This window comes from Ursus arctos, unplaced genomic scaffold (genome assembly GCF_023065955.2).
Source record: "Ursus arctos isolate Adak ecotype North America unplaced genomic scaffold, UrsArc2.0 scaffold_12, whole genome shotgun sequence".
In the NCBI taxonomy this organism is placed as follows: domain Eukaryota; kingdom Metazoa; phylum Chordata; class Mammalia; order Carnivora; family Ursidae; genus Ursus; species Ursus arctos.
Window position 1 is genome coordinate 55,697,067 of NW_026622786.1, and position 22,120 is coordinate 55,719,186.

At 37.6% G+C, this 22,120-nt stretch overlaps 1 protein-coding gene across 4 annotated transcripts in view; it reads right to left on the minus strand.

Moving 5' to 3' along the window:
* PATJ (PATJ crumbs cell polarity complex component) overlaps positions 1 to 22,120 on the minus strand; it is a 336,460-nt gene that overhangs the window by 308,609 nt on the left and 5,731 nt on the right. For all 4 annotated transcript variants that reach the window (XM_048220189.2, XM_026497951.4, XM_026497952.4 and 1 more), the window contains exons 2-7: positions 15,753 to 15,809; positions 15,488 to 15,654; positions 12,875 to 13,069; positions 11,425 to 11,564; positions 6,317 to 6,512; positions 3,735 to 3,863 (exon numbers count right to left, since the gene is read on the minus strand). In XM_048220189.2, coding sequence (XP_048076146.1) covers positions 3,735 to 3,863; positions 6,317 to 6,512; positions 11,425 to 11,564; positions 12,875 to 13,069; positions 15,488 to 15,654; positions 15,753 to 15,774 — 849 coding nt within the window. In that variant the 5' untranslated portion in view covers positions 15,775 to 15,809. The remainder of the gene's footprint in view (positions 1 to 3,734; positions 3,864 to 6,316; positions 6,513 to 11,424; positions 11,565 to 12,874; positions 13,070 to 15,487; positions 15,655 to 15,752; positions 15,810 to 22,120) is intronic.

Genomic DNA, 22,120 nt, shown 5'->3' on the forward strand with positions numbered 1-22,120 from the left:
AGCAAACAAGCCTATGAAAATTGCTAAGTTGTGGGGGGGGGGGGTGGGAGGGAATGTGGGAAAAGATATCAAAATACTCAATACCTCATTCTTTTTCAGGTTACAAAAAATTTCCAAAAACCCTTAAGAATATCTTTTCGGCCACAGATGCGTTATGAAGATCCATAAAATGACCGGTCTCAGGCGTTTTGGCCTCAAAGACACTTCACACTCTTAATTATTGAGGATAGGGAAATGGGCATTACAAAGATGCACAGGAAACTTTTGTGGGTGATGGATATGTTCATTTTCCTCATTGAGGAGACAGATTGTATGATGGTTAGTTTATGTGTTACCTTTGCTAGGCTATGGTACCCAGTTTTTTGGTGAAACACTAGTCTAGATGTTACTGTGAAAGTATTTTGCTGATATGGTTAACATTTACAACTGGCTGACTTTAAGAACATTACCCTTGATAACATGAGTAGGCTGGGGAGGGGCTCCATCAAATCAGTTGAAGACTTTAAGAGCAAAAACTGAGATTTCCTTGAGAAAAAGGAATTCTTCCTTAAGATGGTAACAGAAATCCCACCTGAGTTTCCTAAGAAATCTTGCCAGCCAGCCCTACAAATTTCAAAGTCCAGACTGCAATATCAACTCTTGCCTGAGTTTCTACCCTGCTAACCAGCCCTACACATTTTAACTTGCCAGTAAACATGTATCAAATTTATTAAACTGTATACTTTACCTATGTGTGGTTTGGTTTATTGTATATCAATTATATCTCAAAAATTACTGAGAATCTCAAAGAGCTTTTGTTTATTTGGTTCTCTCTGTTGTTATCTACTGAATTAGAAAATAGCACAGGGGTGCCTGGGTGGTTCAGATGGTTGGGCATCTGCCTTCGGCTTAGGTCATGATCTCCAGGTCCTGGGATCAAGCCCCACATCAGGCTCCCTGCTCAGTGGGGAGTCTGCTTCTCCGTCTCCCTCTGCCTCGTCCCCTGCTTGTGCTCTGTCTCTCTCCCTCTCAAATGAAAAAATAAAATCTTTAAGAAAAAAAAAAAAAGAAATAGCACAGAAGAAATTTTAAAAATACTTAATACATTTAATATACTAATATATATTTCTATCTATTGATGCATACACTTTTTAAAAATTTATTTATTCATGAGAGACAGAAAGAGAGAGAGAGAGAGAGAAGGAGGGAGGCAGAGGGTGAAGCAGGCTCCCCGCAAAGCAGGGAGCCCAAAGCGGAACTCGATCCCAGGACGCTGGGATCATGACCTGAGCTGAAGACAGATGCTTAACTGACTGAGCCACCCAGGCGCTATACACTCTTTATTTTGAAAATCAAAGCTATATTTTCTACAACAAAGTCGTGAGAAGAGTGGTATTTTAAAATATTTTTGGAAATATCTTTAATATCTGGCTTAAAAGAAGACAACTGGTTTTGCACATCTGCGTTAGCATTCAGTACGTTGCAATATGTTGTTGTGGCTGCAGTATATAAAGAAAATCTGGCCTCAGTTAGATACATAGTTGGAACATGGAGGAGTATTTTAATAGCAGTTCGAGTCCACTCTTGCTTGATAACACACCAAAACTTGACAAGTTGTGGTTTCTGAAAGATTAGTTGCAATGTGGAATCTGCAACTTCACCAACAAACTTTCAAATACTGTTTCATTAAAATCTATTGATCAATCCTGAATCCTGAGTGGACCTTTTCCCTATATGTTGCTGTATCACACACTGGTCTTCAGAAAATATAGGTCCATAGACTCAGGCAGATCTTCCAAATATTGACATATTTCATATTATAATATTTTAAAAATCATATTAATATCAGCAATAATCTAATCAGAAAAGTCTTTAAATATTGGAAAATGTCAAGCTTGTGGTAAAACACTTTTCCAGAATTCTAATTTTTGCTTGAAAGTTCAAATTTTATCATCACCCACAAATGCTGTCAGTTGTTTTCCTTGAAGTGACAGGCTTGCTTCATTCATTTTCAAAGAAATGTCTGCCAAGCACCCAACTCTGAATAACCATAATTTTTCTGTCAATTATTCTTTCAAAAATAAAAATGCTATTCCAGACTGGTGGTTGCCAGAAGTTGGGGGGCAGGGGTAGGAGATGGGCAAAATGTGTGTGAAAATGGTCAAGAGGGACAAATTTCCAGTTATAAAATAACTAAGTCATTGGGATATAATGTACAGTGTGGTGACTACAGTTAACAATACTGTATTGTATATATGAAAGTTGCTAAGATAGTAGATCTTAAATATTCTCATCACAAGAAAAAAACACAACTATGTGTGGTGATGGATGTCAACCAGACTACTGTGGTGGTCATTTCACAGCATAAACAAACATCGAATCATGTTGTACGGCTAAAACTCAAACACTGTATGTCATATTTCAAAAACGTTTTTGAATGAGAGCAAAAATTTTAAAATTTAAATGTTTTCCAAATAAAAAAGTGGCTCGTTTGTCTCACAAATATTTTTCTCAAACCAACTATCATAATTCAGGATGTGGCAGAAGTGCTGTATGGTGCGTCCCATTTTGTCACACAATATTAAAAAGACAAGCACTTCAATGTCAAAGTTTGCTAGAAATAACAATTTTTTGCTGCACTTTCTTAAGTAAGACTGACTTTAATTTTTCCTCTTTGTTGCAACCACACAGTGAAGAATGCAGTGACCACTGGCATGATTTGATGCCATTTCCTTGTCTTAATCCCATAGGTCCCCTGCAAGAGTCTCAGGGAGCCCCACAAAGCAAACTGAGAGCAGCTTCTCTAAATACAAGTGGAGGCTGAAAATAGGCATATTAGCAGCTCCACAGTTTGTGTAAAGATGGAACAACCTTTGAACAGAAATGGGGGGCTGAGGAATTTACCTCAAAGCTGCATTTGCAAGGCAAGTCCATTTTTACTTATGCTTATTAGAAGGGATACATTTGTAGGTAACTGAACATCACTTAGTGAAATTTACATATTATTCTGGTTCTCATGGACAGTTCATATACTATGGGCTCACTACTAAGTGGCATCATAACCAAATTTCTAAACTATTTTCTAAAAACTAAATGCAATGTTTAACATTTTCTTTAATGTAAAACTAAGCAGAAATAGTTCGTAAGTTTTAAAATGGCCCACTTTCCAGGGCATCTGGCTGGCTCACTCAGTGGAACATGTGACTCTTGATCTCATGGTTGTAAACCGAAGCCCCATGTTAGGTATGGAGCCTTGTTTGGAAAAAAAAAAAAAAAAAGACCCACTTTCAGTTTAAACACTGCTAAATAATGAAGTGTAGTCATTTGGCTTATAATACCAGAAAACTGTAATTCAAATGAAATCTACCACATACAATATTGGGACAAATGTTTATAATCACTGTACCTTCTGAGTTTAGCATTTAAGTCCTTGAAAGATACACTGGGAGAGAATACACATATTCAAAATACAATACCTATTAACAACTCTTCAACAAAAAATATTGTTCTCTGATGGACTCAAAAAGACTGTCAACCACAAGCCAAAAAAAAAAAAAAAAAGTTGACTTAGGAAATGTTTCAAATAAAGCCAAGTGAGTGTATATTAACATTTATGGGAATAAAAGTTTTTTTAGCAATATTTAAATTCTAGTCATGGAATCATATATCCTAGTAACCGATGTTGTAAAATTACATTTCAAACCATACAATTTAAACCGTATGACACCAAAATGGGAACAAACAAGTCAACTTACTCGATCCGCTAATCCTCCAGGAACGATCGTCCTCACAACCACGCCACTTGATTTTCCTCCAACTATTCCAAAACCTAATCCAGAGCCATCATTAATGAGCTCAACATCTTCAATATGGCCCCAATGAACCTACAAATTAATGGCAAATAAAAGCAGACATGTTAGTGAAACACAGATGCTTAGCTTTCCAATAATTTCCAATAATTATTAAAGTAAAAGACATATCACAAAATGAACATGCCTACAAGTAATCAGGGCAACTTCCTAGAGGCTAGGAATGATCAGATGGTCCCTGCCCTTGAGAATCTTATAATCCAGTAGAAAGATAATCTAAAGCACAAATAATTAAAATATGAGACAGAATACTGAATAAGATACATAGCTTGAAGAGGACAGAGACATGTCACCTCATTCTTCAGTCTGTACCCAATATCTAGCATGATGCCCAGCACACAGGAGGAACGAATAAATATGTGTTTACCTGAATTGAATCTCAAAATATTATAAAGATTGGGGGGGTGGGAGGCAGAGATAAGAGGTCAAATCCAATGAAGAATTATGGAAAGCTGTGAGGAAAAGGTTGCATTTTAATTGCAGTATGGGGAGAAAAAGAAACACATTCAAGGAAAAGGGAAATATAAGAGCAAAGTGAAGCCAAGTAACAGAATGAGTCAAAGATTTGGTCAAAAGATTGGATTTACTTAACTGGATAAGCAAAAGGAATAACTGAAGGTTTTAAAAAGGAAGGACAGGGATATCTGGGTGGCTCAGTCAGTTAAGGGTCTGCTTTCGGCTCAGGTCATGATCCCAGGGTCCTGGGATTGAGTTCTGCATCAGGCTCCTTGCTCAGCAGGTAGTCGGCTTCTCCCTCTGCCTGCCGCTCCCCTCCCTTGTGCTCGCCCTCTCTGACAAGTAAATAAAATCTTTAGGAAAAAAAATGGAAGGACAGGAAAAAAGCAGTGGTTTAGGAAAATTAATCTGGCAGCAATATGAAGGATGAAATGCTGAGGACACAAGGTAAAGAGACTAATTAAGCAGGCTCTTCTGCAGGAAAGGAAAGGTAGGCCCGAATGAAGACATGATATACGAATCAGACTGAGAGATGTAAGCATTTTTCCTCTAACCAGTAGGCTTCTATCAGAAATGTACATTAGGGGCGCCTGGGTGGCTCAGTTGGTTAAGCATCCAACTCCAGATTTCAGCTCAGGTCATGATCTCAGGGTAGTGAAGATCAAGCCTCGGGCTCTGTGCTCAGCGGGGACTCTGCTTAGACTCTCTCTCTCTCCCTCTGCCCCTCCTCCCCACCTGCTCTCTCCCCCCAAATAAATTTAAAAATCTTAAAAAAAAATGTGAATTAAATTCACATAATCTAACTGCAGAACAAAATTCTCCACCTCAAGCTCAATAGGGTATACTTACTGGTTTTACTATTATACTAAGTTGGACAGTTACTATGCAAGGCTAAAATAACCAGGAATGTTGGGATATATAATCAATTCAGGACTGGAACAATATGTGGGATGTACCAAGATTTGCTAAAATATGCCTGAATTAATGATCACAGCTAATATTCATAGAGTGTATATTTCTGCACCAGGCACTGTGCTTAGCTCTTCACATGCACTCTCATTTAACCCGCATATTATCTCTGTGAATGGACACTGTTACTAGCTCCAAGGAAAAGCAGAAGAAACTGAGGAGTCGAGGAGCCAAGGAACCTTCCTGATACGACGCAGCTAGGAAGTGGAAGAACGGGACTTGAACCCACCTTAGCCTGGCTCCAGAGCCCTTGTTCTTAACCACTATGCAAAACATTTTCCCACCCTGTTCACTGTATTTATTATGTAAATTGTGCTGTATAAATATCACTGATTACAACAGGGAAAATGTCTATACGTTAATTTGTGTTGTGACCTTGTACTGTACCCAGACGGTCTATTGTTTCTTTTGTCCCAATGAATGAAAATTAATCAGCTAGCACTTAGTGTTATAAGAAAATAAGATTTATTAGCTTGCATTCTGAAGATGGAGGCCAAAATCTGTAAAACGTTATAAACCAAGTTGAAAGACTCCCAAAAGAGATATATGCTTTTATTCTTTTAAATTGCTCAGTATACATGTTTATATGAAATGGAAAACTTGTATAATTTTGCAGGGTCAATAATCTAGTCATAAACACCCAATATAATTTACAAAAATAATGTTTTTGCAATAAATAACTAAATCTTACTTAAGATTCTCAACAGTAAATCTCTAATAAAAAGTCTCAGCTTAATTAAGGAACTGCCTATATCACCAAGGAACATGAGACTTTTTCCATCACAAAATAACTTACGCATAACACAACAATTCGCCTGCTACGTTAAATAATAATCTTAAATAAGAAGAAAGACAGAACATTCAAAAAGCAAAACAGAATCCTCTGTACAGTATCTTGTTTAATATGCTAATCCTGTATTTAGAGATGGGATCATCTTTCCTAAAGTATGACAATGAAAATAACACCTTCTAAATGTCTTTATACTTCTTAAAATCAGGAGCATAATTCAAAATTAAGTTTTTTTTCCAAATTTGTAACTCACTGTTTCAGGCAGAGTTGTATCAGTGAGGCTGGCAGAAGTCCTGCTTTTTGTGCGGACCGGTTCCCTGGCCACGACCAGACGCAAAGATCCAGTGGTTTGCTGTAATAACGCAATTGCTTGCTGATGGGAAATGTTCTGATCCAGTGGGGTGTGATTAATAGCCAATATCTGGTCATTTTCCCTTAATCTTTGATCCCTTGATATAATAAGAAAATTCTATTGTAAGTGATACAATAGCATCATTTAAAAAAAATCTTTCATTCAAGTGAAGCAGTTTATTTCTTATGGCACGACTTCACTTAGTGCATTTATTCAAATAATTGTATGACAGAGCTCTTCAGAGCGCTTTTCACCAAAGCGCTTGTTAGCTAATTAACCAATTAAGTGGTGCATCCCTAAATGTGTGCATGTGCACACACACACACACACACACACACACACAGACAACCATTTTTGGCTAGAAAAACAAGCAAAAACAATGTGTGGGGCCCCACTGCCAAGGTTTTGCAAATAAGAACAGAGCTGCCATTACTGCACAAATCCTATACTCCTGAACCCCTTCCAACCTGACTTCAGCATACACCACACTGGGGTAACTGTATCCTCACGTTCACCGATAACCTCCTCTCCAGCAGAGTCATCCTGTCTCGGTCATCCTTTGCTTCTCCGACATCTGTCAACTGTTAGGCCAAACTCTCTTTGAAAATAACGGATGTTACTTCTAAATCTGTATTTAAGCCCTTCTCTCTGTCCCAATCTCCAACCACCCAACTGCTAACCAAGGTAAAAAAGAACTATTTTTAAAAAAAATTAGCGAAACCTTCAGGAAAAAAACCCACTATTATAGTTAATATTTACTGAGCACTTGTTAGAAGGCACGTACTGTGCTAGATGGCTTACAGGCATTATCTCATTTAATCCTCACAACCACCTCCTACTTAGTGACAGCGGCGCCTGGGTGGCTCAGTCAGCTGAGCATCTGACTCTTGATTTCAGCTCAGGTCATGGTCTCAGGGTCCTGAGATCGAGCCCTGCGTCCGGCCCCACGTCAGGCCCCGCACTCAGCATGGGGTCTGCTTGTCCCTCTTCCTCCCTCCACTTACACTCTCTCTCTCTAAATTAAAATTTAAAAAAGTAAAATTAAAAATAAAATACAATAAATAAAATTTTTAAAAGTAGTTACATTTTACAAGCAAGAAATCAAAGCCTGGACAAGCTTAGCATCTTATTTTAGCTGGCTCTGAAGCATATTCACTTTAGTAGGATTTACTCTGGTTTACACATGAGTTATCTCCCTGACACCACTCCTCCTCTTCCCATTTCTCCATCATCACCCCTCAATTCCTTCTTACCCCTCTTTATCTCTGTTGCCTCCACCCATCTTTTTCCATTCCCCATGTCAACCATCCAGTGGAGATCCTTATCTAATGCCTAAAACCGAACTTCCAAAATTTCTCAAGGTTTATTTTGCTAGGCTCTCTTTATGCTGGTATCACCCAACTTGAAAATGTATAATGATTATTTGTGATTACTGACCAATAAGAAGAGCGCCAGAGGAAAGAAAACAAACTCGTGTCATCATAGTTTCACAAATGAACATTATTAACCTTCAAAACACAAAATCTCCCTGAGAAGGGATTGATCTAATTCATAAATTTAGAATTATGAAAATTCCATTAAATTGTCCTTATATTTCTCAGGTCACAGCAGACTCAGCAAAACTTTGTCATGGATCAGAATTTGGTCACTTTTTTTTTTTTTTAAGGATTTATTTATTTTAGAGAGAGAGCGAGCAAAAGTGGGGGGAGAGAGAGAGGAAGAGGGAGATCTCTAGCAGACTACCTGCTGAGCAAGGAGCCTGACACAAGGCTCAATCCCACGACCCTGAGATCATGACTTGAGCCGAAATCAAGAGTCTAATGCTTAACCAACTGAGACACCCAGGTGCCCCTGGTAACTTTTTTTTTTTTTTAAGATTTTATTTTTAAGTAATCCACACCCAACATGGGGCTCAAATTTACAAGCCCAAGATCAAGAGTTGCATGCTCTACAAACTAAGCCAGCCAGGTGCCCCCACAATTTGGTAACTTCTGGGCTCAAGGACACAGTGTAAATTGGTTGGTATTCAAAGGCCATTTGGTCCCCACGTACTCCTTCCAACTTGGCTCCCTCCCCCACATAAACCCCTTTTCCAACTATTCTGATCTACTCTTTCCCACTCAAACATGTCTGGCATTCCCCACTCCTGTGTAGATGGTTTCCTCCATCGCTGATGCCCTTCTGACTCTACTCAGCCAAATCAATCCACCTTCTGCGATCTGGCTGAGTCTCCCTCTCTCCCCGACCCTCCCCATCACTTACCTCATTATCACAGTGCTCTGAATCTCTCATCTACCACTCACTGAATATTCATTTATACTAACTATGCTGCTGACAGAGCTAGGATAGCTCAGTCAGTTGAGTGTCTGACTCTTTCGGCTCCAGTCTTATCTCAGGGTCGTGGGGTCAAGCCTTGCATCAGGCTCACACTGGGCATGGAGCCAGCTTGGGATTTCCTCTCTCCCTCTCCCTCTGTCCCTCCTCCCCCACCCCTCATTTGCTCCTGTGCTCTCTTTAGAAAAAATAAAATAAAAATGTTGCTTATACATCCTTTTATTAATATTAGGAAAGGCTTATTATGTTGAGATAAGGATATAAAACTGTATATGCTCCATGACCTTTCCTTATAAAAAGAAAATATTCTAATGTATTTCCTAGTTGTCTTAGGGTAGTCAAAGTTCTAGAGTTCGCTTATTATATTTCTATATATTTTATAATTTCCTATTATGTGTATGTATTACTTTCATAATTTTGAAATATATATTTTATAAATTGAGAATGTTGCTTGTGAACCTTTCTTGAGTCCTAAAGAAACATTTGTTTTTAAATATGACCACTATGGAACAAAACCAGAAATCATTTCCATTTTCTCATTTCCAATGTCCTTCTTTCTCTGACTTCTTCACCTGAATTCCTATTCGCAGCTTGTTCATTAAGGAAAATTTCTTAATTAATCCCAAATGAATGAGATACTCTTGAATCTTTTCAACCCTGATGTAACTCATAGTATAAGTTCTTAATTTACTCACATTAAAATCTTCTACTTTCTGGAAATCAATCTATTTTGGTCTACCTCCCCCCAGCCCCCACCCAATAGACTGCAAGAACCCTGAATTTCCTTCCAGTTAGAATCTGCTCAGGGAATATAACCTCAACCCCAGATAAACAAATTGTAGAGAAGAGAAATCTCTTGGAAAATATGATTTTGATGTATTCTAAAGTTGAACAGAATTAGTTTTACTGCTATTATTATTTATAATTTAACTCCCATATGCTGTTGTGTATATTAAATTCATATTTTTCATTTAAGGGGAGATAAGTTCTTGTCTCTCCGTTGCAACATTCAAAAATAATGGATTCCCATTACTTTGACAGCCAATGGGTCTTAGGTAAGCTCCTAAAAAAACACAATTCTATGTGGAAAGTCCTCAGGAGAAAGGAAGAACTGATCATGAAAACAATTTAACATGACCTAGAAGGTCATGCATGACTGACCCCACATCTCTCCAGTCCTTTCTCGTACTCTCTTGCACTAAGCTCCCACACCAGGTAAATACCAGCTTCACTCAAAGGATAGGAGCTGTATTCCTTCCCTCCATAGGACTACTGCTCAAGACAGTCTCTTTATTCCTCTGACACCTTCTGCTCTTTGCAGGTCCCACTCTGTCTCAAGTTTCTCTGTAAGCACTGCTGTCTCTGGAAAGGCACCTGACTGCTTAGCCTTGGTCAAGGCTCTTTACACACTAATATATCAAATCTCTCTTTTTGAAAATGCTCGCCTCAATGTGTAATTACAGACTTGGTACAGAGTACCCCAGACATAAGAACTGACCACAAAAAGGCTGCACAACATTGAAGATACACTAAAAACTACTGAATTGTACACTTTAAAATGGTGACATTTACGGTATATGCACTATATACCAATAATAACTTAAGTTTAAAAAATTAGAAGAAAAGTTGGGCCAGTAAAAGTTAAATATGCTTTTTGTCAAGAGACATCATAGCCTGAAGTAAACTAATGGTAAGTGACCCTAAGGCCGGGCTCACCTGGGACTGTCTAGGTTTGCCAGAATAGTCCCATTCTATACCTGGGTCATTAACAGAAGCCCCTCTCAATCCCGAAACTATCCCAACATGGACAATAAACTATATAGTTATCTGAATTATGTATACCCAATCTCCAGGAACAGCACAGAATTTCACAAATACATCTAATCATTGCTAAGGTTCCTCAGAACATACTTGAGGAAATGCTGCATGAAATGGCAGAAAAAAAGTGCAAAGTCATGGAAATCCATTATTTCTGAATATTCAGGTGGGGAGCCTAGAATTGATCCCCTATGAATGAAGAACATGAATTCAAAATTTATTATTGGCTCAGAATTCTTTTTTATAATAGAACCACTACTGTTGGTATTATTTTAACAGGCAGTAGTAATGTAATAAACAGCGTGCTTGTTAAATAAATAACCAAAGGACTGAAATCAAATAAAAACAACATATAAGGCTTGCACGTACCCCTTAAGATACGAAAACAACAGCACAGTGCAATAGGGGGGAATCACATAGATTTGAGGAGGTTTTTCATTGACAAGAGAAACAATCAACAGTGTGATATGACCAAAACAGTTGTTTATGCAAATTTCAGTATTTCCGTCTTACTGACTAAAATACCATGTTCAATCGTGGGAGAGTATGGTGGAATAGAGAGTGCACCAGCTTGCCAATCAGACTGTCTTGGAGTCATATCATGGCTCACGGTTCCAGCATCAATAGCTCTGTGACGACAGGTAAAGCACTGAGCCTCTCTAAACTCAGCTTTCTCATCTACAGAACAGGGTAATGGCACTACTAACTAGATTGCTGCCACAAGTACACGTGAGGATATCTGCTAAAGGCAGATATGGTTAGCTGTTTTAATTACTAGTTTCTTACACTCTTCAGAATAATGTTTTCAGAACTGTCATAAAAAGATGAGCAAAATGCAAAAGGAATGTCCTCCTCACCTGTCTGCTATACTCCCTGGCTGCACTTCCTTCACAAAGATATCAACTTCTCCCAGACTGTGACTCCTAAGGGCCACCACACTGAATCCAAGGCCTCCGGATGAAGGCCGTTCTATATCGATATATTCAATTTGCCGGCCCTAATGAAGGGGGATAAAAAAAAAAGTCAAGGAAGTACATTTAACCATTGTACCCTTTCCAAAAAACTGTAATTGCTATTTTTGTAACACAAAAAACAGCTTCTCCCAAGTCATCTCTATCCAAAAAAACTCAGCATTTCAGCAACAAATTATTCCTGGAAATCCTCTCACTTGATTATTTTCAGTAGGACACAAGAGGAAGTGTGCAGTGTTCTGCAACCTCAGGGATTCAGAGAGGTATTTTCACACTTCATTCACATTATGAGATGAAGACCAAACTGGATGAAAATTCCTGAGAAAAACAACTTTTTCCACAGTAAATTCTAAATTACTCTTTACACTGAATTTCTCTAATGCAAAATATGTCTCTTCATGCAAAATATATTTTTAAATGAGGAAAGCAAAATAGATATCAAAAATATGCTAGTGTTCAGCCTAAGTTAGAACCAGCTGCATTTGTTAGGTTCCTGTTTTTAATTACATTGTGATGAATTAATATTCCACTTTATGAGGTTAATTCAAAAGATTATGGATAGGCCACCATTCAAATGGATTCTATGTGTAATGAACAAATATTTGATTGCTTTAGTTAATAATTACATTTACGACATGAGTACTTCATAAATGTAATCACATAACAAAAGCATCACATAAAAATATTTATTAGTCAAATTAAGAGGATAGAGCTATAAAGTCAAAAAAGGAATGAGGTATAGATTATTTAAGTATTACGCCTTAAACAGATTCTTTTTGACCTTAAAACTCAACTTCCATTTTTTAAACACACTTATTAGAAGGTGAGTTGAACAAACACAAAACTAACACATCCAAAAATCCGACTATTTCATTTATAATAGGTATCAGGGATAAAACTGGAGTACACTCTCAAATATTTTCCAAGATTTTCCGAATCATATTAACTCTAACTCCCATTAATTCTGTTTTGATAAAAAATTAAAAACAGCTGCAAAGGAATCTCATCACTTCCGACAGACATCAATTTTCCTATGATCAAAATCATAAGAATCTCTTTCAAGTGCAGATATGTGTCAAATTGGAGTAGTTGTCTAAAAACTCCTTACCACACAGATATTTTCCTTCCATAATTTTAAGCCAATAAATTTCTAATGCAAAGGTTAGAAAATAGTATCAATCTCTCCTAACAAAATAAAAATGCAAGGAAACCACACATAGTAGCAAATTTTAAGGCAAAAAGAGCATATTCTTCTTTTTAAAGAGTATTATTTTCTTTTTTAACCTAGAACAGAAGAAATATAGCTAAATACTCCCATGACAAGATATAACTTTACCTGAGCCATCTGTTGAATGACTGAGTTAAAGTCTTCATTTCCTGACTTAGAAGTCCAAGGAAATAACCCAGAGACAGTCAAGTTGTTAGAGGGTCTTTGCGCATTCCCGTTAGTAATGGCACCATCTGTAAACACCAACAGACCTTTCCTAGAAAAATCAAAGTTGGCCGAACAATCTGAAGGTATGTGGCTGAGCTATTGGAAAGAAAAACAAAAGAGAATCATCAACAGAAACCTACAGAAAATAAATTATTTCTATGTATTAAATATTCTATTTTGCCCATTACATGTATAATTTGCATATTAAATATTTATACATGAAAAAAAAAAGACACAGATACATGAATCTGTGTGTTTGTAAGGCTACAAATCTTTTTATTTAGTACTACACAGAATATTTAATAGGTTAAAATGTGTTGCTTCCTGGGGCACCTGGGTGGCTGAGTGACTCTTAGTTTCAGCTTAGGGCAAGATCTCAGGGTTGTGAGATCATGGAGTCTGCTTGAGATTCTCTCCCTCTCCTCTCTTTCTCTGTCCTCTCCCAGCTCACGTGCTCTCTCTCTCTCTCTCTAAAATAAATCTTTAAAAAATATATATGTTGCTTCCTGCCGCCTACCATTACCTCAAGTTAACAGCATGTACAATAGATCATTACACTTCACATACACAGATACACCCGGTCAGATAAACATGTAAGACACTGAGCCCTTTTGCATTTTTTGTAAAAAGCCACAAAAGATCCACAAGTAATTTAAACAAAAATAATAACAATATTTATTGAATGATTGCAATAAGCAAAGTACTATACCAAACTCTTGCTTACAACAGCCCTAAGAGATACTATTATTCCATTTTGCAAACATGAAAACTAAGACACACAGGTTAAGTAACTTGCCCAAGATTAGAGGTAAGTAAGTCAGAGCCACTTAAACATAGAAAAAAAAAAAAAAAAAGGAGAAGAAGAAGAAGAAGGGGGGAGAGAATTCTGTAATTATGGTGACTAGGAAAATAGAAGTTAATTTTTAAAGTATCATTGGCTGATGTAAGTGCCACCACAGTAGAATGAACATAACATCAAGAAACAAGGTTGGGGGGCGGTTGGGGGGGGACATGTCTAGGTGGCTCAGTCGGTTAAGCATCTGCCTTCAGCTCAGGTCCTGATCCCAAGGTCCTGGGATTGAGCCCCAGTGCAGGCTCCCTAATCAGCTGGGAGTCTGTTACTCTGACCGCCCCCCCCCCCCACTCGCGCTCTCTCACCCACTCTCTCTCAAGTGAATAAAAAAAAAAAAGAAAAAAATGTCAACAGGACCTCATAGAAAAAATCAACACCCATCGAAACTCAATGAAACACTCAAAAAAAAAAAAAAACCAGATTTTACAGTTGAATGGATAAAAATATGATTATGCATATAAAAACTGCAAACTACATAAATATAAAAGACTATTATGATGGAGTGGTTGTTTAAGTCCACTCTTACTCCAGTAAGAGTAACAGATTGGTAGTGACCTTTCCCCAGTTCTGTTGCTACCAACAGAATTCACTGTTGCACTACAGGACTCATCCCACAACCAGGGAATACAGAAAGCAGCCCATCAATATGCAAAGTGCTAAAATTATGGTATGAATTCTGATCTACAGAAAGAAATTCACTAAAAGGCATATGTGCAGAGTTTAATCCTTAGTTATAAGAAAAATCACTTGTTAAATATTTATGGGCAGCCATTTTGATTTATCAGCAAAAAACATTGTTTTCCCAGATTTTATTCATTTTCTTAACATTTCTGCTACAATATCTCCAATTACATTTAAAATTCTGCCCAAAAGTAATCCATAAGATAGCTACTATTCAAGCCCAGCTTCTAGAATAGATGATTTAAAATCAGTTGCCATCCCTGACCCCAAAACACAGCAACCAAGAGGACAGCTAAAACTATTAATTTACATTACTCTAAGAAGAGGTGCTATGTGTCCAATAGTTCAACACTCATGAATGTAGAAACTGCAAGAGTCCAGGTACTATGCTATATGTAGTACAGGAAACACTGGTAAATATTAAAACATCAGTTATAATGCTTCCGAAAACTTTCTGATCAGAATATCCATGACATTTAATACTTGATAATTATTTGATAAATAATTGATATTTGAGAGGTGTAAATAATATGCTACAAGGGTATGATCACTTCTTGCTAGAAAAAAAGACTTCATAAAGAAAATATATTTAAGCTAAACACTATTTTATATTTTGAAGAAAATGTTGGGAAATCTGAAAGCATCTGACCTTTACATATTTAAATAAGTACAACTTATATTCCAAAACCAAACACAAAATTTATCATAAACATTTTAAGTAGGCTTCAAACCCAACGTGGGGCTTGAACTCAAGACCCCAACATAAACAGTCGCATGCTCTACAGACAGTGAGCCAGCCAAGCACCCCTCATAAACATTTTTAAACTCTCCACGCCAATGCTACCTACAGGTCCAAGTCCCAGTACAGTCTTCTTGCTGAATTAAGTGTATTTAGAGACAGCTTCTCTGTCTCCATCTCCTTCTATGTTTCTTTGCTGGTTTGAACAAACCAACATGTAAAACCCTGATGAGTAACTTACCTGCCCTTTCAGTTGTTTGATGGACTGCTGAAGTGTGAGTATCTGATTGAAGAGAGGGCTCTTTAGTGTCTCATAAAACAGAGAGAGCTTCTCATTCTGCGATGTGTCTCCCTTCTCCTGCAGTTTCATTTTTAGGCGATCAAGAACTTGTAGGACCTGCAGTTTATCTTGTTTGAAGGATAATCAGAGCACAAGTTAATCCCATCGTACATTCCATTTTTGAATCATTAATTAATCTACTGATAGAAGTATGTATCTAGTATACCTGGAGCAGGATTTTCAGGCATTTTGAATGATAGTCTTCAATCCCTTTTAAAGAAACCTAAAGAAAAAATTTAAAATACAAAAGATGATTTTCCATTAGCATATACTTGTCTACAGTTCTGTAAAAAAAAAAAATTATAGAAAACCTCAAGAACATTCTTCATCAAAAGGCTTCACTCAAATTCAAACTATAATAAGGTACCATTATATACCCACTAGGATGGCTCCAAACTAGAAAGATAAGCAATCTGTTGGGTGTTGACAAAGACATGAAGCAACTGGAATTCTCAACATCTCTAGGAGGAACGCAAAATGGCACGTGCGCTTTGAAAAGTTGTTTGGTAGTTTCTTACAGAGTTAAAAATACACTTGGCAGATGACTCAGCACTTCCGCTCCTAAATACTTACTAAGAAAACTCACAAAAAACCTACATATGAATGTTCATAGCATTTTTATTTATAAAAGCCTTGAACTAAAAAAAATCCAAATGTCTAATAACAGATGAATATATAAGCAAATTATAGAATGTAAACGGAATGCTCAGGAATGAAAATTTAAAAATTACAAATATACAAAAACATGGATTGATCTCAAAAATAGTATGTTGAGGGAAAGAAACCAAACCAAAAAGGTTACAGACTGTATGATTCCATTCACATGAAGTTCAATCTGTAGTTATAGATTAGTTTACCTTGACAGGGTAGAAAGGAGCTGACTGGCAAAGGACTTGAAGGAGTTTTTTGGGGTGATGGAAATGTTCTAAGTTTTGAATGGGGTACTTACTGTTTACACAGATGTATACATTTGTCCGAATTCACTGACCTACATATTTTAAATCAGTATTTTATTGTACACAAATTACTTAAGTTGATTTTGTGTTAAAAAAAAAAAAAAAATCCTGGGCTGGAAAAGAACATCTCCATTAAGAGACGAAGATTTTAGAGAGATTGGGGGGAAAATCCCCAAGATGCACAGACAATCCCAGATTCCTACTAATCATCTGAGTCTCCAAAAGGTAACCACCCAACATATTGGCATTTTCTATGTTTTTAATTCCAGTGATTTGTTCAAACTAGCCTAAAATGTAATATAATCACAACTCAAAATGCTAGCACAAACCCTCTGCTATGACCAAACCGGCACTTCCACGGTGGTCATACTAATAGTACACTAGTGAACCATCAAAGAAATAGGAGTACTATATAGCCAAAATTCTCTTAAACCAACTCTAGATACAGTTGCTGAACAAGGTCTTTCTTTTCTAATTCAAGGTCACTAAGTAGGAAAGTGTATTAAAAGCCAGTAAGGGATGCCATCTGCATTTTGATAAAAGGTCCAGGTATTCCATCCAAATGTTCACTGGATTCAGTGAGAACTACCAAAGAACTGCTGAATAGAGCATCACAGAACCGCCACTGATGAGCTCAGCATCTCAGTTGTGCAACCTTTACAACTACCCATTGACAGGTAACTGAGTAACAAAAGACCGTTACAATGGCAATGTCCTTTTCTAAAGCAGCCTAAGGCCCAAGAGGATTGACAAGAGCAGCTCTGTGGTCATTAATACATCAACCTCTCTGAAAGAAAGAATGCAAGCTAAAACTAGGAGATGTAATTTTTTACTGTCAGATTGGCAATTTTTTTAAATTAATAATAGCACATACTCTAGATGTCATGGAAAAGCAGGTGGGAATATAAATTTGCACAATCTTTTAGGAGAGCAACTTTAGCAATAGCTATCAATATATTAAATTTGCATTCTCTTTTACCCAGAAGAGCTACTTCTGTGGGTCTCTCCTAAAGATATACTTGCAAAAGGGCATACAGATGTGTTGTACAAGGATATTTACTTCATTGTTAAGAACAAAAGTCCAGGAAAAATTAAAGTATCACAAGCAATCAGTCATTGCAATAATAAAGTAGGTCTGAATCCCTATTGAAATGAGAATGGGAGGGAAACAGTTAACAGTAAGCCTGTGGCTCCCTCCCTCAGGGAAGGATTCCTAGTTTGATAACCAGAACCCCTTGCAAACATCCTAAAGGTTTTTGATAGATAACAGCCCCTCATTTTTAAATGTCAGGAAATACCTGAGCTGTCTTAATTGCTTTTTGTAAATAATCTGAAAATGTATGGATTTATGGGTCATGGCCAACTAGAAGATAGGAGATAATCACACAGACATTTTCTATTTGTGTAACTAATGGAGTATAAAACTGAGGATTTCCTAAACACAAAAGGCTTCCTTTGAGAAAAACATTTCTATATATATTGTGAGAACTTGTCTAGTAACCCAAACAAAAATGTGTCCTGAGGTTGAATTTTACTCCCATAAGCAAATTAAAAATTGTGGTTAAGGTCTGTCAAAAATATATTTATAAATGACTTAATATCAATCTATATGTAACTAGGTATTTTAAGTGTGTTAATAATATGTCCTAAGAAAAAAAGTGACATTCTTTGGAATGCCTACTGGCTGGGTATTCCTCCACCAAGGAATGTCTGTGCCTACCTCCTGCCTGTAACCGCTGAATCATGAGTAAGGTTTGGGATGAAGTTTGGGTTTGGGAACAAAGTTTGACCTCATTCACATGAGCATGCTTTGACAATTCAATCCTCTATGTTAACCCAAGGACATTATCTAACACACAACTGAATAGGGAAAACAGCAAGTTTCAGGGTATGTGCAATATTTTCTTTTTGTAAGAAAAAAAATGTATTTGTGTGTGGGTTTTTAGATTTAGAAAGATAATTTCATAGTGATAACTTCTAGAAAGTAGAAATGCAGATGGGAGATAAAAAAATAGACTTTTACTTTATAGATTTTAGCGGTTTGAATTTTATCTTAAAAGCATGTCTTATTTTATTTTATTTTATTTTTAAAGATTTTATTTATTTATTTGACAGAGACAGCCAGCGAGAGAGGGAACACAAGCAGGGGGAGTGGGAGAGGAAGAAGCAGGCTCCTAGTGGAGGAGGAGCCTGATGTGGGGCTCGATCCCAGAATGCCTGGATCGCGCCCTGAGCCGAAGGCAGATGTTTAATGACTGCGCCACCCAGGCACCCCTATTTTATAACTTAAAAACTAAAAAGACAGGGGCGCCTGGGTGGCACAGCGGTTAAGCGTCTGCCTTCGGCTCAGGGCGTGATCCCGGCGATCTGGGATCGAGCCCCATATCAGGCTCTTCTGCTATGAGCCTGCTTCTTCCTCTCCCACTCCCCCTGCTTGTGTTCCCTCTCTCGCTGGCTGTCTCTATCTCTGTCGAATAAATACATAAAATCTTTAAAAAAAAAAAAAACTAAAAAGACAAAAAGATAATGGCTGAGATGGCCTAATGAGAGAGCAAGCAGATACAAAGATAATGACAACACGATAGGATAATTATATTGTAAGGCATAACCGACAGTTGCAGAGGGGTGTGCCATATGCTAAGTGAAATCACAAAGGGAGGTGGACTAAACCTGTGTGGGGATGTTTGGAATGCTGGAAAGAGAACACATTAGAAACTTCTCTCCCAAAAGAAAAAGAATGTGGCGTAAAAGGAGAGTGGTCATTTGCCCTCATTTGCCTACAACAACCTACGCATGGTGTTCCATTTCACTCGCAAAAGTGCTGCCATTATGAATGGATAGAAAAGAAGTGGCAAATACATGCAACAGGTACTACTCAGCCATAAAAAAAGGAGGAGACCTTGCCATTTGCAACAACATGGATGGACCTACAGGGTATTATGCTAAGTGAAATAAGTCACAGACGAATACCATATGATTTCACTTAGATGTGGAATCTAAAAAACGAAACAATGAGTAACCCAAAAAAACCCTCTTAAATACAAAGAACAAACTGATAACGGTTGCCAGAGGGGAGGTGGGTGGAGAGATGGGTGAAATAGATAAAGCTGATTAAGAGGTACAAACTTTCAGGGATGCCTGGGTGGCTCAGTGGGTTAAGCATCTGCCTTTGGCTTAGGTCATGATCCCAGGGTCCTGGGATCAATTCCCACATCAGCTTCTTGCTTCTTGTTCAGCGGGGAGCCTGCTTCTCCCTCTGCCTGCCACTCCTGCTGCTTGTGTGCTCTCACTCTCTGTCCCTAGCTCTCCCTCTCTCTCTGACAAATAAATAAAATCTTAAAAAAAAAAAAAAAAGGGTACAAACTTCCAGTTATAAAATTTCTAAAAATTTTAAGTGTCACAGTTCGAATGACATGTAGGACTACCCTGGGTCAGTGGTTCTCAAATTTTAGCATGCATCAGAATCGCCAGGAAGGCTTGTGCAAACACAAGTTGCCAGGGCCCACCTTCTGATCCTGTAGGTCTGAGGTGAGCCAGAGAATCTGCATTTCCAACAAAGTTCCCATGTGATCTGACGCTGCAAGCCCAGAGACCACCACTTAAGAACTACCATACACAGGTGCAAAAGCTCACGAATTTCTGTGAGAATATTAACTAGCTTTAAATAACTGTATAAAGGTCTCTGACAATAGGACAAAGAAAATAGTGTTGTTTTGTGTTTGTGTGTGGGTTTTTTTATTTCATTTTGCTGGTTTGTTTAGTTTTCTGCAAGTGTGGACTGCAAATTGGTGCTTGGTTCACAAAGAGGTAAGTACCAAACTTGGGAATAAGCATTTAGAAACCATGCAATGTTGCAGAGTAATGTTGACCTATTCAATTTATAAAACCTTGACTTAACCTTTTATTTCTTTTTTTTTTAATTTCATTTTTCTAACAATCCTTTTTTCTGATAAATTATGTTACAAAAATATCAGTCCTTGAAAGACTGGGGGTGCAGGGGAACCCTGATCTCTTACCACTGGCAGCTGAAGAAAAACAGACTTAAATAGACTTTGAGAGGGTCCTTGTAAATAATGCTAAGTAGACTGGTCTTTATCCTGTAAGCAACAGGAAGTAATTAAAGGCTTTTAAGTAGGGAAGTATTGAGTCCAGATTTCTATTTAAAAAGGTAATTCTGGTAATAGGATAGATTAGTGGTCTTCAAACATTTTTAAACACACATTCCCATCAGTGAGACATGTTGACCATTCACCTTATTTTTTATAATTATATACACATAATACTATTATTTACATGTCATGTTTTAAAATATACATAAAATAAAAAATGCCATAACAGGAAGATAAAAACACTAAAAAGCAAAGTGTTATTGTCATCTTCCTACCATCCCCATGGACCATCCTGTACATTCTGGAAACCATGATGGTAGCGTATCCCTCAGTAAGGGTTAAGATTAGAAACTGGTTGGCGAGCCAACCTTCTGACTCATATTTAATAAAGGCTAAACTTTGTCCACCAAGCAGGCCTGGAAAATTACTACAGTCCATGGTGTTAGGTAATATCTAGGGAAGGGGACTAAAGCCTTAAGAATCTATGAGGACAGAAGGGAGAAATGCAATAACTCTATAGCTCAACGTCCAGTAAGCAGTGTACAGGCTAAATGGTCTCTCAGTTTATGGTCATAAGAAGTATTCAAACAAACAACCTTCAACTATTCCACGAGGCTGAGAAACAGGGCTTACAGCAAGGAATCTCAAGTTTGTGTAAACATGGTAAAGCGGAGTCTAACTTGTCAGAGACAGGCCACCTAGAATCGGCCCTCGCCTAGATATTAAAATGCCACAGTGTGCCGCTGTCCTCACAGTTGCACAGCCTCCAGAGAAGGCATAGTTATTATGCTCGGCGGCTTCCACTCCATCATTGATCAAGAGAGTCTGAGCCATGAATTTTTCATGTCTGGTTCACTGTAGGATTTGACTGAAGGAAATTATTATAATATTGTGGCTTTTTTTTTATACCCATGCCTTTAGCCATTACCAATTAATGGAATAGTTGAAAAAAGCTGATGCAGAGATAGAAATTTAATTTGATTTAAATTTCTAGGTGGAGGAAACTTATTGAATAGGTTTATTAACCTCCTCAGTTCAAGAATTTAAGTGAACTAAGGACCCTGAGAAACATACTTTTCAGATTCCCAATAGCACACAGAATAGAACCCCCAGGACATCTTATACTTGTATCTTGAACATCTAAGAGAAAAAGATCACTGGCAATCAGTTTGGCAAAGTATCCAGCATCTCACTGCAGATATGAATTGGGAGATCACAAACTCCTCACTGGGAATTCCCCAGAGCGCAAGGGACCAGGGAGTTTGAACAATCTAAAAGCTATTAACTATAAGCGAAGTCAGGATTTCAGAAGTTATTCAAAAATAGAAGTCCGCAAACAACTTAAAGTTTCTTTTCTTAAAAAAAAAAAAAAAGATGTTATTTTTGTGAGAGAGAGCGAGTGCAACCATGGGGGTGGGGTGGGGGAAGACGGAGAAGCAGACTCCCTCCTGAGCAGGGAGCCCAATGTA